This window comes from Ambystoma mexicanum, chromosome 4q (assembly GCF_040938575.1).
Source record: "Ambystoma mexicanum isolate Mex_15411 chromosome 4q, UKY_AmexF1_1, whole genome shotgun sequence".
Lineage (NCBI taxonomy): Eukaryota > Metazoa > Chordata > Amphibia > Caudata > Ambystomatidae > Ambystoma > Ambystoma mexicanum.
This window is the reverse complement of record NC_090928.1, coordinates 1,203,636,167-1,203,651,398: the sequence shown is the minus strand read 5'-3', so window position 1 is coordinate 1,203,651,398 and position 15,232 is coordinate 1,203,636,167. Positions and strand designations below refer to the sequence as shown.

Here is a 15,232-nt window from a genome sequence, read left to right as displayed (position 1 = left end):
GGCACCTCGGGTGCAGCTGAATTGTTCTCACACTACACAATCAATGACTGTTGTCTCACTTCAGGCGCATCACTGCAGTGGCCTGCATGACTAGCATCTGGGTAGGCATTGTAGAGACTTCTAAAATGGGGGTTACCATTGTACAGAAGACATAGGGCCTCATTACGACCCAGGCGCTAAGTGGTTAAAGGCGTCGTAAAAGGATGCGGCGCCATTAACCACTTAGCGTCTTACTACGAGGTCCCTTTGTGGGACCTGACCTGAACGGCTGGTCTGGACCAGCCGTTAAAGTAGGGACCCGCAAAGGTACCTCGCAGGCAATTACAGTACCACAATTTGCGGTACCGTAATTGCCGCCTTCACCATGGTGAAATGGGGAAATACTGCCCCGCCAACCTTGGAATGGGGTGGTATTTCCCCATTTCACCATGGCGGACTTGTTACAACACCGGCACCAACCATAGTGCTAATAGCGCCATGGTTTAGCGCCAGTGTTGTAATGAGGGCCTTAGGGTGCTAATGCAGTGCCATCAGGTCTCTAGCTCTCTCTTACCACGAGCCTGAGGTTGCTTTGCTGAGGTTGTTCTTGGTACTGATGCTCTTGGTGGAGAATTGCCTAGAATGTCATTGATAGACTGTCTTACTGATGGGACGAGAAGGGTATTTCCTCTGGGCTTAGGAAGCGTGAACTAAGTTCTGATTGTAGGCCTTCCTGAGTGCCACCACCCCATCAAAGAGGCTATTTGGAACCTTCGTAGTGCTGCGTATACGTCTTTGACAAATATATCTGTTTCGATGTCTGCTTTTGAACATGTATCATGGGTTACAGTGGAACTATTTCCATGTGTGATGGTACACTGATATTTTGAACTTGTCAAGAAGTGTAATTGCTTTTAATGGGGGCCTGACCATCATTGAAATCGTACAACGTCCTTTCATCCACACCCGTTTTTTCGACTGGTGTTTTTATGAAATGTGCTGAAAATACAAATCGCTATTTTTTTGGGCGGTGGAAAAGGGCATATAAAGGTTTGGGGTGGTTGGAAGATAAAAAAAAATATGTAGAGGTGGGGGGCTTGGGGTGGGATAATAATGTATAAAAAATGTTGATGAGTTTTTTTGGCAAAATGTTTTCATAAAAAAAACGGGTGTCGTAATAACATAGAACGATTGAAACGCAACTCTTACCTGGATTGCTGGCTACATTGTCAATGTTCAGACATGGACTTGGTTACTTAATGAAGCTGTTGATGGTCCATAGAGAACACAGTTTACAATTTATGTTGCATACATCACTATCTTCAAAATCAAGTGGAGAACGTGCAAGATTTCTTTGTATAGCTTTTTTATTTCCTTTGATTTTATTTTTTTATTTTTTAACATTCTCAGCTGGAGAGGTACAGGATAACTCTTGACCTATTTGTTCAACGGACTAGAACAATCTACTGTTGCCCTAACTGGGCATTTCCAATTACAGAATAAAAATAGTACTCCAGGAGCGAATCATAGAGGAGGCCAAACTCATAGAGCTTCCATGTGTTCATGGCCACACCCCGCAGCAGCCATCGCTGAATAATGAGACATTTCGCGTGGACCACCCCTCCTTCCTATTCCTGGCCTTTGTACAGTTTGTCGCCAACACAAATTAACTCCTATAAATTCCCTGCATGTGCCCACACTGGGCAACGAGGAGGGATGGTCGTGTTTGCTCCTGATACAGCAGCACTTATGGTCCCTTCCAGAGCCACGCACTGAGATTCCATTGAAGGGTGTGTGAACAGCGGACAAACACATCTGCGACTACGGACCGTAGACGCACGGGTTGTGTAGCTCTTCTCTGGGAAGAGTCATCTTGCGCTTGCTTGTGTTACCTGGTATTCTTAGTAGTCAATAAGGCCAGCGTTCCAAGTTTGGGGGTGACCGGCACACCACTCGTGTGAGCATGTGCGCTTGTATGAACACCACAATTGGAGTCCTGGCAATTCCTTCTCGCTGTATCTTCTCAACGCCTCTCCCCTGAGTGAAACGGATAAGACCCCTCTCAATCGCTGAAAGCGATATCCTAGTTGGAGAACTCTAAGGGCTCATGCTTACCCAAACACTGGACTTGTCATCTATGACTCCAGCATAGCTCTGTACAATGCCGGGATTTGCAGATCCTGTAATGAAGTTACGGGAGTATGAAGCCTCCTGCCCCCTCCTATAACCTTTGCTACTTTCTCAAATGGGCAGGTGGTGGTAAGTGTGCTTTTGCTCCCCTTGTAATGGTATTTGCCTATATAGGAAGTCCCCTTGGTGGTTCAATTTCATCTATAAAGGAATGACCGGTGGGGTTGGGTCGAGCGGTCTGCTTCATAAAATAAAACACAAAGTGATGAGATATAGAATCGCTGTCTTCAGCTGAGCGTCTGTAAGAGCTACACATATCCATCAGTTACATTCTTGAGAGCCACTCCCCAGCTGCCCACTCCCTTGCATATGTCTTCATATTACATTCAGAATCGGGGGATTACTGACACTTCCATCCTCTGAAAAGCCGCTGAGAACCAATCTTAGTCTTAGATCCCTTGCATTTAACTAGGCTCTGCTGAGTACACTCAGCAACACACAGGTAAGTGTATATCCCTTTTGGGAACTCAAAGATGCCCCTTTAAAAGACACATGTGCTGCCCCCAAGAACTTAACAGCTTGTTGAAGATATATGGGCAACCAAAGTAAACGGCTTGTTTTGTCTTTGTGTAGGCCATCTTCTCGAAAGGCCGTGGTGTACAAAGAGGACTGTGACCACACAGACTGATCTCCTCAATCATGCCTTCAGATCCGGCACCCACACCCTCAGGATCAGAGGCGGTGGAGGGAGATATTGTAATATGCCACATGTATGAAGAGTCCCAAATCTTGGCTCTGCGGCTCTGCGGTCACATGCTCAGGGTTCTCACTGTCGATCTCTGACCTGTTCCGACAGCCAGAGGTTGCGTGTGGCAGGGAACCTCACACTGCAACATGAGTATCTATACAATTCTGCGAGTCTCTAGGTAACATGGTTTGATCCACCTTCACGCTTGCCCACGTACCCGTCTTTATCTTCTGCCACTTCCGACACATCTCCGGTGCGTCAGTCTTCATTTGAAGATTTTCAGAAACGATAACTCAACAAAGCCAAGTGCTTCTCTTGAACTGTTCACAGGAGGCCTTCAGCTCTTCTGGTCCCTGCTAGTGTACACAAATGTCAACCTTGTATCTTGTCTCACTTATCGCTGCTGTTGTTGAGTCTCACTTGATTTCTGATCGTCCTATGTCTGCAATTGTGTCAACTATAGAGCCATGGGCAGCAGATTTTGTTTCCTTTCAAGCACTTCAACATACAGATGAAGAACAATACATTATAATAATAATAATAATAATAATAATAATAATAATAGTAATAATAATAATGACAATACCAATGAAGAATAACAATCAGGATAAGGTGGGAGCTGGCTAATCCACCATACACTTCAGCAATTACACATGTGGCTGCCCCTACTTTGTGTTAGAAGCCCAGGCAACCTCTTGCTTTGCCAGATCTTAGAACTTCCACCACAATCCCACTCATTTAAGATTCCTTCCATAGAGAATGAAGCAACATGAAGCAGGTCAATCTCTTCTACACACAGTAGACACCAAAGGTTTTGCCCCATATGTTGCTCAAGGCGATTGACCATTCACAAGTAGTCGTAGAGTCTCTTTTCCTTCCAGCTTGACTGCTGCATTAGCTCAGCTCCCACACCTGAAGCACATGATTATACGATACATGAGACTATGGAATATGTAATGGGCACAAGGAAGCACATGCAGCGATAGTGTGTTTGCCATATATGAGTTTTGCCGGCCCAGGGCAGCAGTTCAGGTAGGTAGAAAAGAATCGAGATGACGGTGACGCCGCAGCTGGCTCCGCACAGTAGCCTTGTCACTGTGGCTTCTGCTGTTGGATACCATTCACCACTGAGAATCAGCAAAGTGACTGAGGGTCTCCCCTGAGAAGACTCTGCAGCAAGTATTAACAGTTACCATAGAAATTTGTGCTTTATATGTTTGCTTGTGTCAAACAATTATATTTACTCTTCCAAAGGAAGTCCAGTCTGTTTATAAAAAGTTATTCCCCCCTGTAATCCTTCTTTATTTTCATCTCAATGTATCCCTTCAATCTCTCAGTAGACGTGATGACGGTCTCCAGGAATCCCTCAAGTTCTGATGAGGTTCCTTTACATGGTCACACTCGTCGGTCTTTGGTAAGGTTCGGACACTTTGGTGTGCCAATCAGGTGGGAGAAGAGAGGGAGGCGGTAAAGTGGCAGTGGGGGGACAGGCAAGGAGCTGGGAAGTGTCAATATTGGACCGAAGCTACAGCTTCTAATCATCTGAGCAGCACGTAGAGGATAAACGTCAGCGGTCCCCAAACGAATGCCGAAGGGAGGTGCGAGGCTCGGCTTCCAGGAGGTGCAACAGCTGCAGGAGGAAAAAAGAGGAAAAAGGTTACATGTAAGAAGCGAAAAAAGACAATTAGTCAACTGCAAGGAAAGGCTTGGTGGCGCCCCAATAATCTTGCTACATGTAATACCCCCCGGGACACATTTGGCCTGTTGGCTTCCTACTTATTCCTTACCAGGCGCCTGCTATAAACTCCATCCTCTAGTAGTTTGTTTTACATTCTCTTGCCCTGCTTCCACTCCCTTTCTGTCTCTTATTTCCCCTATGCATGACTCCTTCTATTCCCAACCTCTTATCGCATACTCTCCTATTCCTCCCACTCTGACTGCACTCACAATCCTACCTTTCTCACCTCGGTCCCTTCTTATACCAATCTCCCTTCCGTTTCTATTGGTCTAATTAATGCTCGCTCAATTTGTAATTAATCACACATAATCTGAAATACTTTCTTTGGCCTTAATTTGCAATTTCTCTGTTTTATGGAAACCTGGCAGCAACCCACTGACTCAGTTACTCCTGCCTCTTTTACCACCCCCAGTACTATGTTCATTCAGACCCCTCGCACTACTGGTATCAGACGCGGTCTAGGTCTCCTCTTCCATTCCCCCTTCCTTCTCCCTGTCCTCTTCCCCTCCGCGTTCCCCTCCTTTGAGTACCACTTCTCCTGTACTACCAGGCCATGTCCTTTTCTATTGTCTGTCCACCGCAAGGTCCTCTTTCTTCTTTCTGTGAAGATCTTGACTCTCCGCTTTCCCCAATTCTACCTCACGGTTCCCTATTTATCTTGCTTGGTGACTACAATCTTCATCTCTCTATGGCTCATGCTCCCACTTCTTTTCTTCCCATAATACAATCCTATCATCCTCTTCAATATACCACACCTCCTTCCCATGTTTATGGTTTATTTCTTGATCTTATATTCCTCACTAATTTCCCTGTTTCATTTAATCCATTTCGGTCTGGCCTTTCTTTTCTTGCGATCACTCTCGTCTTTCTTTTTCCTTCTCACCCTTTCCTCCCCACCATTCCTTCCTCCTCCTCCACTGCCTTCTTTTCACGCTCCCATCTCTTTCTGACTTTTCTCACCTCTCTGCTGACTCAGCCTTGTCCTCTCTCAATTCTGGTCTCCTCTGCACTCTCTACTCTTGTTTCTCTCCATACTGCATGCCTCTTTCGACCTTTGCGTAAACCCTCACAACCCTGGTTGTTCCTCCACCTCCTGACCCTCTGATCTTCACTGTGTTGAACTGAGAGGTGCAGAAGAAAATCTAATCTGTCTGCAGATCTTCATTCTTTCTATGTTTCACTCGACTTACAACTTCCCTTACTGCTAAAAGATAACACTTTTTTGATCTCATTCTTTCACTTTCCCCCCACAGCAACAATGCTTCTTTCAACTTCTGAACCATACGCTAGTTCTTTCTCCTCCTGACACTTCACTTACCTCTTAACTTTTTCCAATTTATTTTACTGAAAACTTTTCCTTCTATGCTCATCCATTCAAGTTGTGTTTGCTTCTCCTAAGTGGTCTCCCTTTTAGTCTCCACTGTCTCCTCTTTTTCTCTACTTACCGACTCTGGTACTGCTCGCTACATTGTTCATGCTCACCCTACTGTGCCTAAATTCAACCCCACCCTATCTTTTCCCATACTTATGATCTTTCCCACTCTCATTCCTTTTCTCAATTCGTTTCTCAATCGTTCCCTCTCTACTGCCTGCTTTCCTTCTTCGTTTAACATGCTGTGATTGTCCCATTCTTAAAAAAACCTTCTCTCAACTCGTCTATTGCCACCAATCTCCATCCAATCTATCTCCTTCCCTTTCTTTCCAAAATTCTCGCACATGTAGCGAATGCCCGAGTTTCTATCTTTCTTGATCATTGCGCTCTACTTTCTCCAATTCAGTCTTGGTTTATTCCTTGCCATTTCACTGAACATGCTCTTCTCAGTGTCACAAACTCCTTCCTTAGTGCTCGTCATGTACAGCATCCTTCTATCTTGATTTTACTTGAGCTGTCTCCTGCCTTCACCACTATGTATCATTATCAGCTCCTTTCTCCTCTCACTACCTTGATTATTTTTGGTTTGGTATTTACATTGTTCCAATCCTACATCTAATCACTCCTCTAATTCATGGACTGGGAAGCTCTCAGGCACGTTCGCTCTGCAACACGGTGTTCCCCATGGCTCTGTTATCTTCTTTTCTCCCTCTACTCCTCCTCCCTTGCTGACATTATCACCTCTTTGAAGCCTTCAATGTTATTTCTACATGGATGAATCCCAAATCTCCCTGACATTCTTTCTTTTTTTTACACCATTCATTCAACAATCAAGGCTTGTCTCTTCTCCATCAAGTCGTTTCCTCCATCGTAACTCTGGTATCATTGAAATTCTATTCCGTTGTTGCACCACCCCTTCTATTTATCCATCCCCTTCTGCTGTTTCCCCAATTGCTTATTCCTTTTTACCTGTTTGACAGTAACTTTGACTCCACTCTATTGTTCTCATTCCACATATCCAACACTGCACACTCTTGTAGCCTCCAATTCTTCAATATCTGTAAAGCATATCCCTTTCTTACCTTTCAAACTACCAAGCTTCTTATTTCCTCTTTGATCTTGTCCCACCTAGACTACTGTTCTTCTCTACTCATTGGTCTCCCTGCTTGTCGACTCCTCCCACTACATTGTATCTTTAATTTCTCTATCTGTTTCATTGTTTCTTTCTCTGCTCCTACCTCAATCTCTTTATCTCTCCTTTCCATTTCCTGGTTTTCCTTTGAATCTCGGCTTCCTTTTCATTTCCTCCATATTGTCTTTAAATGTCTTCATGACCTGATCCCCACTTATTTTGCATCTCTTGTGTCCTTCAACATTCCTACTGGTCCCATACATTCCCAGTCCCTCTTTCTTCTGACCGTTCCTATACCTCTGCATTCACAGTCTTGTTTTCACTCCTTTTCTCACTGGCTCACAAATATTGGAATTCTCTGCCTCTTGCTATCTGATCTTCTTCTAAACTTTCCAGCTTCCGCACCACCTTAAAAGATAACCTCCTCTCTTCCTTTCTTTTTGGGCATTATTTGTTCATCCTTCTTTATTGTACCACATCATTCTGTATAGTGCTTTGGTGAAAGTGCTTTATAAATTCAGTAAAATACAAATACAATAAATATGTGCACACATGGATTGTCATTGCTGTGTACATATCACAAAAGGGCGGGATCATAATTCTGAACATCCGATGCCATAACATGTTATAGTCTATATCCTTCCTACCATGCCTAGACAAATGTGACTATTACTAGGATCTGCCTCATCAATTGCTAACCACTATAGTTCCTTAAGGTAGATCAAATGTGCTTGTAACTTACAGTATCATGAAACGAATATACAGAAAATCACAATAAATCACTTGCAAACAAGATACAGATTGGATAACGGCCTACAACGGTGTATCAAATTTCCCGTTGTTAATACATTAATTGTATTTGTTTATTCAAATTTACAAAGAATTTATAATAAGGAAACTTGGGTATGCACAGAGCTAAACACGTGCAACCTGCAGAACATACAATACAATGGGAGGCACAAAGCCACAGTGCTTGTATAGAGAAAATATGTTACAACGACGAGCAAAGTCACCTAAGGTTTCTCTTAGAACCGGTTGAATGGCTCAAGTTTTGAAGGACACGTGACAAGAAGCCTTTAGAGGGATTGTAACTAGGGGAGCGATTTCTGAACTTCTCAGAATCATTGGCCCAATTCAATTCTCTATACCATTCTCGGAAGGTGCCACCCAATGAATCCAGATTTATCTGCAGGTTATGAGGAGCACTAAGACAACAGAACATTGTTCTGGCCAAGCCACAGCATGAACTGAGCCCTGCTAACAAAGCAAAGGATCGGTGGGGATGTTGGCTTCCATCATTTTGTAGAGAAAATTGGTGATCTGAGCCCACATCCTTGTCACTTCAGGGCAATCCAATTCTAAGCGGAGTAGCACTGACTCTTCACATTACTCCGCAGACAAAGCCCCACTTCTGGTCAAATCTTGCTTCTAATTTTGAGCCGGGGACAGTGATGAAATTGCCTTACAGATTAAGTTCACCCACTCAATATATTTAATCACAGGAATAGCAGTGAAGTCACAGGAGGAGCGTCTGGCAGCTTGGTACAATCTCTAGGACATTTCACCTTTCAAGGGTTGCAAAAATCATTGAGGGAATAGCCAAAGTACCTCCAAGTTCCCGAAATCTACCCAAGGTGAGTTACCGTTCATTTATAAACTGCTTTTGGATCTCAACCAAGGCCAGTTTGCTCAGCTGTCTAACAATGCTGGCGTCAAAGGTGATATCTAGACATTAAATCCTGCCTAAGCAGAACGGGGATCCAAATAATGACGATTGACTATATTTTGAGTACCTTTGAACACAAGCCCAGAGTTTAGTGGTCACAGCATTGATTTCCTCCTCATTTTGAGTCTCGGGATTGGCAGGTACAACTGCTATCCTTTCCAGTTTCACGTTTTACCCATAAGGAGAAGGACTATTCCAACATATGGAGTCTACCGTTTGGGCTACCAGATAATAGGTTTCGAGGTCAGGAACACCCAGATTCCCCCATTTTATAAGGCAAAGTTAAGGTGTGCCAACTTAAATTGAATGTTTTCCTACCCAGGTCACCTTCATCAACAGACCCTAATTGACTGAACAATCGACGGGAAAAGTTTTAATGAGATGTTTGCAACTGAATATTGGTATTTCAGGAGAATGCCCATTTTGATTAATGAAACACTACTTATCACGGAAATGAGAGGAGAATTCCTCCAACATGGTTGGAATGTGGTGGCATCTCTAGCTACATTGACCCCAAGAATGTTCACCCAATCCTAGCACCACTTAAACCCCAGCTGTTGCCACCAGAGCATGGATTCCATTAATAGCAAATGTTCAGACTTGCTCCAAAGCTACCCAAACTTAACTTCTTCGACAAATCACAGCCGAAGAAATCTGACATAAAGAAGTACATTTTAGGCCTAATAAGACCTGAGAACCATTTAGTTATAGACTAGTAATCCCCTGTAAAGACAGTGGCACAATTGCAATGGCCGAAAAAGGTAAGACAATGGGTATGCCTGTCTGGGTCATCTCGATAATTGTTAGGTCCCTGGCTATAGGCTCATTGCAGAATAGGTGAAACAGGGAAAGACAATGTTTCCCCAACCCCTTCATCCAATGCACTGAGAACACAAAGGGCCACTCTGAGTCAAACACTTCTTCGATATCTAGGTGCACGGCCACTACCAGTAAATGAGGGTCAAGAAGAGCTAGAACTTTAAATACATTCCTCAGGTTAGCCAACTTTGATCTGCCAGGTATGAACCTGTGTGTTTGGGAAGCATCATCAACAGGAGTAATGGAAGGGGCCTTTAAGGCCAAAATTTCCGAGAGGATTTTATTGTCCAGTTGAAGTTTCGGATACGATGGTAGGGAGAACTCCCAGTTTAAGGAACTCTAGGTTGAGATTCTGAAGTTTGGAGACCGGCCGGGCAGTGTATTCATTATAGCATTGTATAAAGCTGTTTTAAAAAGCATCATTTTGATTGGCGTGGGGAAGCACGTGGCCATGACTGCATCTGCATACCATGCAGTTGCCACTTGTTATTGATGACTCACTGCATGCAGTGGTAAAAGGCATGGGAACCAGGGGGTGGGAGGGTACTTGGGTTACCTGTGCCTTCCATGGCTGCAAGCAGTAAATTCACTCTGAGCCCAGTTTGTGTACAGTAGTCGCAACCATCATAAGAACATGCTGGCCCCCATTACTGTGGATACTTATAGCTTATGCCAGCTCTTGGTGCCCCCAGAGTCAGTAAGGATCTGTGCTTCTATGCCTGCATTAAAACGCAGATGAAGACCCAGATGGGGTCATAATCCATACATGGAACCCAATCCAAAATAGTACAGAATCATCGAAAACCGCAGAAAGATTGTTTCCCCAGGAATTTTGCCCGTTCACACCATTTTACACCCACGTCGATCTCACATGACAAGTGATGTGCCCTTCTCTGCAACACACTACGTTGCATGTTGGTGAGACACCTCACACACCTTTATTTCTTTTCTCCCCATCATTTATATGCTTAAAAGAAAATAAACTGCACCTCTCCAGTCTCTAAACAATGTGCTCCCTGTCTATGTGCAAGTTTTATCCATGCCCAACGTGCCACCTGATCTATTGCCCTGCTGGGTAGGCAGTAAATACCATCCTCAAGGTGGCAGCTAGTACATAGTGACCGGCCGTGCTAATTTTACGCTTATATACTCTTGTGTGAACTTCTCAGCACAAGCATTGGTAGTTTAGAGACATGAATAGGGACTTGTAAAAAGGGCTCCATTTTGTGAGCTCAGTTTGAGCCTCTCTTCCAATGTGCTGTTTTTTTATTGAAAACGTAAACTGCTATGACCTAAAATGGCCTACCGTCTAATCACCCTCTGTGTGAATGATTTGTTTGATATTCTTTTCTACAAACAACGGTTGAGCCAAAATAAAAGAAAGATATAAAATAAGAGATCGATTTCAGGAATGTGCGAGTGGTTGTGATTATACAAGTCCATTGTCGAACACTCAACGGATACATTTTTTGCAGTGGCAAAGACTGTCCCACTGGCTGCTTTGGCGAGTCCACACACTGCTCGTCTCTCCCTGCCCAAAAGAAAACTCATCAAATAGGGGCTCTGGGTGGAATCAGCGCTGCAGCAGTGAAGTTCTGAAGCCCAGGGCAACCTCGTAACCACCAGTTTCAGGAAAACCAACGGACTCAGCAAAGCATTTCACACCAAAGCTGCGACCTTATGGAACAACCTCCCACCACACATAAGACTGGAGCTCTCATACATTACCTTCCGAAAGAAACTCAAGACCCACTTGTTTAGATAACTCCCTTAATCTAAGCCAAACCGCACCTGAAAATCCGTAGATTCATGTTGTCTCGTGACTTGTCTGTATAATCTGACTCTGCGTCTACATGTGGCACCCTGATGCTTGCTGGCTTCGGCGCGGTAGAAATAAATAAATAAATAAATAAATAAATAAATAAATAAATAAATAAATAAATAAATGCTGCCGTGATAATCCAGGCCCTCTGCCGCTATCCATGCTCGAGCCATTGCAGCTGCGGGATATGCATGTGGAAGTGGGGCAGACGCGTCTGGGCATTAAGTATGGCAGAGTGGCATGAAGCTCAAGGAAAGAGTAGTCTTCATCTGGGAGTCAAATGTTTGGTACGCTGAAAGAATGATGTGCCTAAAGAAGTCTCCCTGTGAGCATTGGTAGCCGAGTAGGGATTGCATTGGGTACCTGTATGAGTTTAGGTTGATGACAGTCCAAGGCTTGAACCATTTCCCTTCGACTAATTTTGTCCGGCCTGAAAGTGCATGTTAGGATTTAAGTACCTACTAAGTGGTGTTAAGACTTGCTAAAAAATGTATAGCAGCACCCAGTTATGAACTTTAGTGGGTGCAAAAAGCAGCACAAAGTCGCAGTGATTATGGAAGACCCCAGTTGCGTAGGATTTCATTGGGGGAATGTGTGTCCCAACAGAATAATAAGGGGGGTTATTGAAGTCTTTACAGAATGACTCATGAACGACATGCCAATTTCCACGTGAGGATGAGCAAAGCCCAGTGGAGTGCAGCTGAAGGCTGTGCTCCACTTGCAAATGTCAGGATAGGAGGATGCAATACAAACAAAAAGTCTGGGGGGGGGGTCCACAAATGTAGAGGTAAAATGGCAGTAAGTGAAATTTTCCCTAACAACGGGGGAAGTAGAAAGGATAAGGAACAACCAGGAACGGCCTCCTATTCAGTAGGAAAATGGCTAGCCTCCGTTCACACAAAAAAAGCTGTTCCGGTGGATTTCCCCGGAAGAACACCTCGAGCAGAAGGATCTTAGGAAAGGGGAAGAAGGGCAGGGTTCTTTGCAATATGGGGACATCACTGAATTTCCCGCACCATGGAAGGGGCGCACCCATGACACACTCTCTCCGGGTGAACCCCAAGTATGCTGCATGTATGGGAACAGTAAACTGGTGGCCACATATGGAATGCTACTTACTAATCAATGGCACTGGCAGGTTCCTTTTCTAGTCAATGAACTGAATCCATTTTGTTTCCTGAGACTTTACACAGAAGGATTGGTATAAGTGAAAGGAAGGGGAGTGGAGCGCTGATGTTAAATGGCAGGACGAGGGCTACCAAGTTGCCGCAGACTGGGTACACCAAAGGAAGGAGCTTATAGTATCACTCTAAACTCAGCCACCTGAAGGCCACACATGCTCCGGAAGCCTTTCAGACAGTGACTCACCTTTATCCGGGCTGTTGTGCTTACTGGGGCATGCCCCCTTTTTCACTGTCACGTTGTCTATCGCAATGTCCCCTTCGTAGCCTGAGCCTCGGACTCCTTCGAAGATGACCTGCATGAAGGAAAACATCAAAGCAAGTTTAGATAATTGGTCATATGCTCCCCAGGCATAACACGTCTTAATATCTAGAAATGTGATTGACATTATCTCAGGATTGGCGGGCAGGCAGTCACTGCTTGTGTACTTCACCATGGCCAGACCATTTATAGAGAGATGGGGACAGCAAGGCCCACAGCACCTGCATTCTGACTTACATAGGTCTCTCCTTCCTGCCCTATTCATATTGAGAACAGCCAATCAGCACCACATCTTTAGGAGAAGTCCTATTTTAATGTCAACTAGTAAGGTCTGCCTGCTTATTTTATTTGTCTAATCTCATCCTGGGCAACCAGATATGTAAACTCTGGTATATACGTGTCTTGACCGTATATGGTTTGACTTGGCATCTACATACCCTGACCCATGGCAATTATATGCTTTGACTATTACCTGTTTCAATTAGTTATCTATGTTTTTTGAACTTATATGAAACTTCTGTTGATATCACGTGACACAAATATGTTTAAAGTGAATTCCATTTTTGTATGTTGTTTAAGTGAAAATTCACACACACAAATTACTATTATTAGTTACTCGATTGTACTTTTGTGAATCACTGTAATGTGGAGTAGCTACACCACTGGCGCTCTGACATGACCAGTTTTATTTTCTTTAGCATCTTAATGTTTGGTGACGCATGGTTGCGTGTCAACGACTACCTGGAAGTGTGCGGCCTAGATGGTGTTTCCTTAGAATATAAGATATTGAATAAACTCATGAAGGCACTTTTGGCTTTGTGCACTACATGGATGTGTTACTGTCAATAAAAGCAAGGCTCATCCCTTTGATAGTGCAAGGAAACAGCAGGAGTCCACTAGCACCTATCAGCTGGTGTTAAGGGATGGTAGCACAGAATCTGCTAAATGGAATATCTCTAGTTGTGTGTAACGAAAATTAAGTGATAGATATGAGAGGTACTGTGTTTACCGCAGCCCCCTTCCATAGCCGCTCTTCTACCTGCAAACTGTGTGTGTTTCTAACGTATTGCTGTGCACCTGGAAGAGAAGCTCTGTGCAGGGTTTCATTAGGTAGGGGATTCCCAAACTTTGACCCGACAGATGTGTACTACAACTCCCATCAAGCCTAGCAATCATATTCAATGGCGGGGGGACATGGGAGTTGTAGTCCAGGACATCTGGAGATCCGATATGTATGGTGCATGAGATTGTCAAAGAGAGAGAGTATTTGGGGGAGAATGGTCTGCAAGGGAGAGACTGCTAGGGGGTAGCCAGATGCACATTGAGAAGTGTACGAGGGGACGCTTATAACACACCCTGCCAGGGGAGTGGTGGACATGGGGAGGTTCTCGGTGATGCAATGTGGAAGGTGTTCTGGGAGGGCACTAGGGGGGCAGATCTTAGATCAAGGGAGGGGCTATTCTATTGAGGAGTTATTTGGGGGTAGTAAGGCAGTGCAGAGTTTGTGACAGCAAAGTGAAGATGGGTGAAGAGGGTGCTGGACCCCTTCAAGGCACTAGGGGGAGGCAATATGAGCCGTGGAGTACACTGTGATCAACATGTCTTATCCCAGTGGGAGAGGAGGTAGGTGTGGGTCTTAAACTGAACCAGAGGTTGGGGTGGCAAAAGTTCAGGGGGTTCAGGATCAGACTCTTTTATCGCTTATATTTTCTTAAGATTAGTGTGGGTAATACATAGGTGAGCATGGATGAACTTTCTCCAGCGTGATTCTTCTAGTGAGATTCGGGTAGATTTGCGGATTCCTGTGGATTTTTCTTCCAAACTGAATCTTCCCAAATCGCCTTTAAGAGCCATACATGTTCAGGGAAGTTCGGGAGAGGTTAGGGAGAGATTCAGGCGAGTTCGGTCTGATTCCTTAGGACAAACAGATACAAAATAAATTAAAAGGCATCAGGAATGGAGAGAACGTTTAGGGAAAAGAGAGGGGTTGGCTGAGGTTTGGTGGTGGGGTCAGCAAGAGGACATTGGAGTCCTGTGCATCATAGGATGTTATCCAAGTAGGACTGCATATTAAACGATGAAGATATCTCGGTAGGTTGAGGCACCTACTGCAGAGATCTATGCATAAGCTTCAGGTCACAAGTTGGAATCTGGGTAAAATAATCTCATTGTTCTGAAATTGATCAAATTAATCAAGTTGAAGTGGGGTTTAATAAGATTGCATAATAGATCAGCAAAGTCATGCCTGGGTCTACTCTTAATTATTGAGAGGTTGACACATTGTGTATTTCTGTGGTGTATAATATCACAAAATAGGCAATTC

General features: G+C 44.2%; 1 protein-coding gene across 2 annotated transcripts in view; it reads right to left on the bottom strand.

Moving 5' to 3' along the window:
• Positions 1-1,328: 1,328 nt before the first annotated feature.
• Positions 1,329-15,232, bottom strand: part of MDGA1 (MAM domain containing glycosylphosphatidylinositol anchor 1) — a 1,353,685-nt gene continuing 1,339,781 nt past the window's right edge. For both annotated transcript variants that reach the window (XM_069608760.1, XM_069608761.1), the window contains 2 exons: positions 12,835-12,943; positions 1,329-4,487 (listed from right to left, as the gene is read on the bottom strand). In XM_069608760.1, the coding sequence (XP_069464861.1) occupies positions 4,396-4,487; positions 12,835-12,943 (201 nt within the window). In that variant the 3' untranslated portion in view covers positions 1,329-4,395. The remainder of the gene's footprint in view (positions 4,488-12,834; positions 12,944-15,232) is intronic.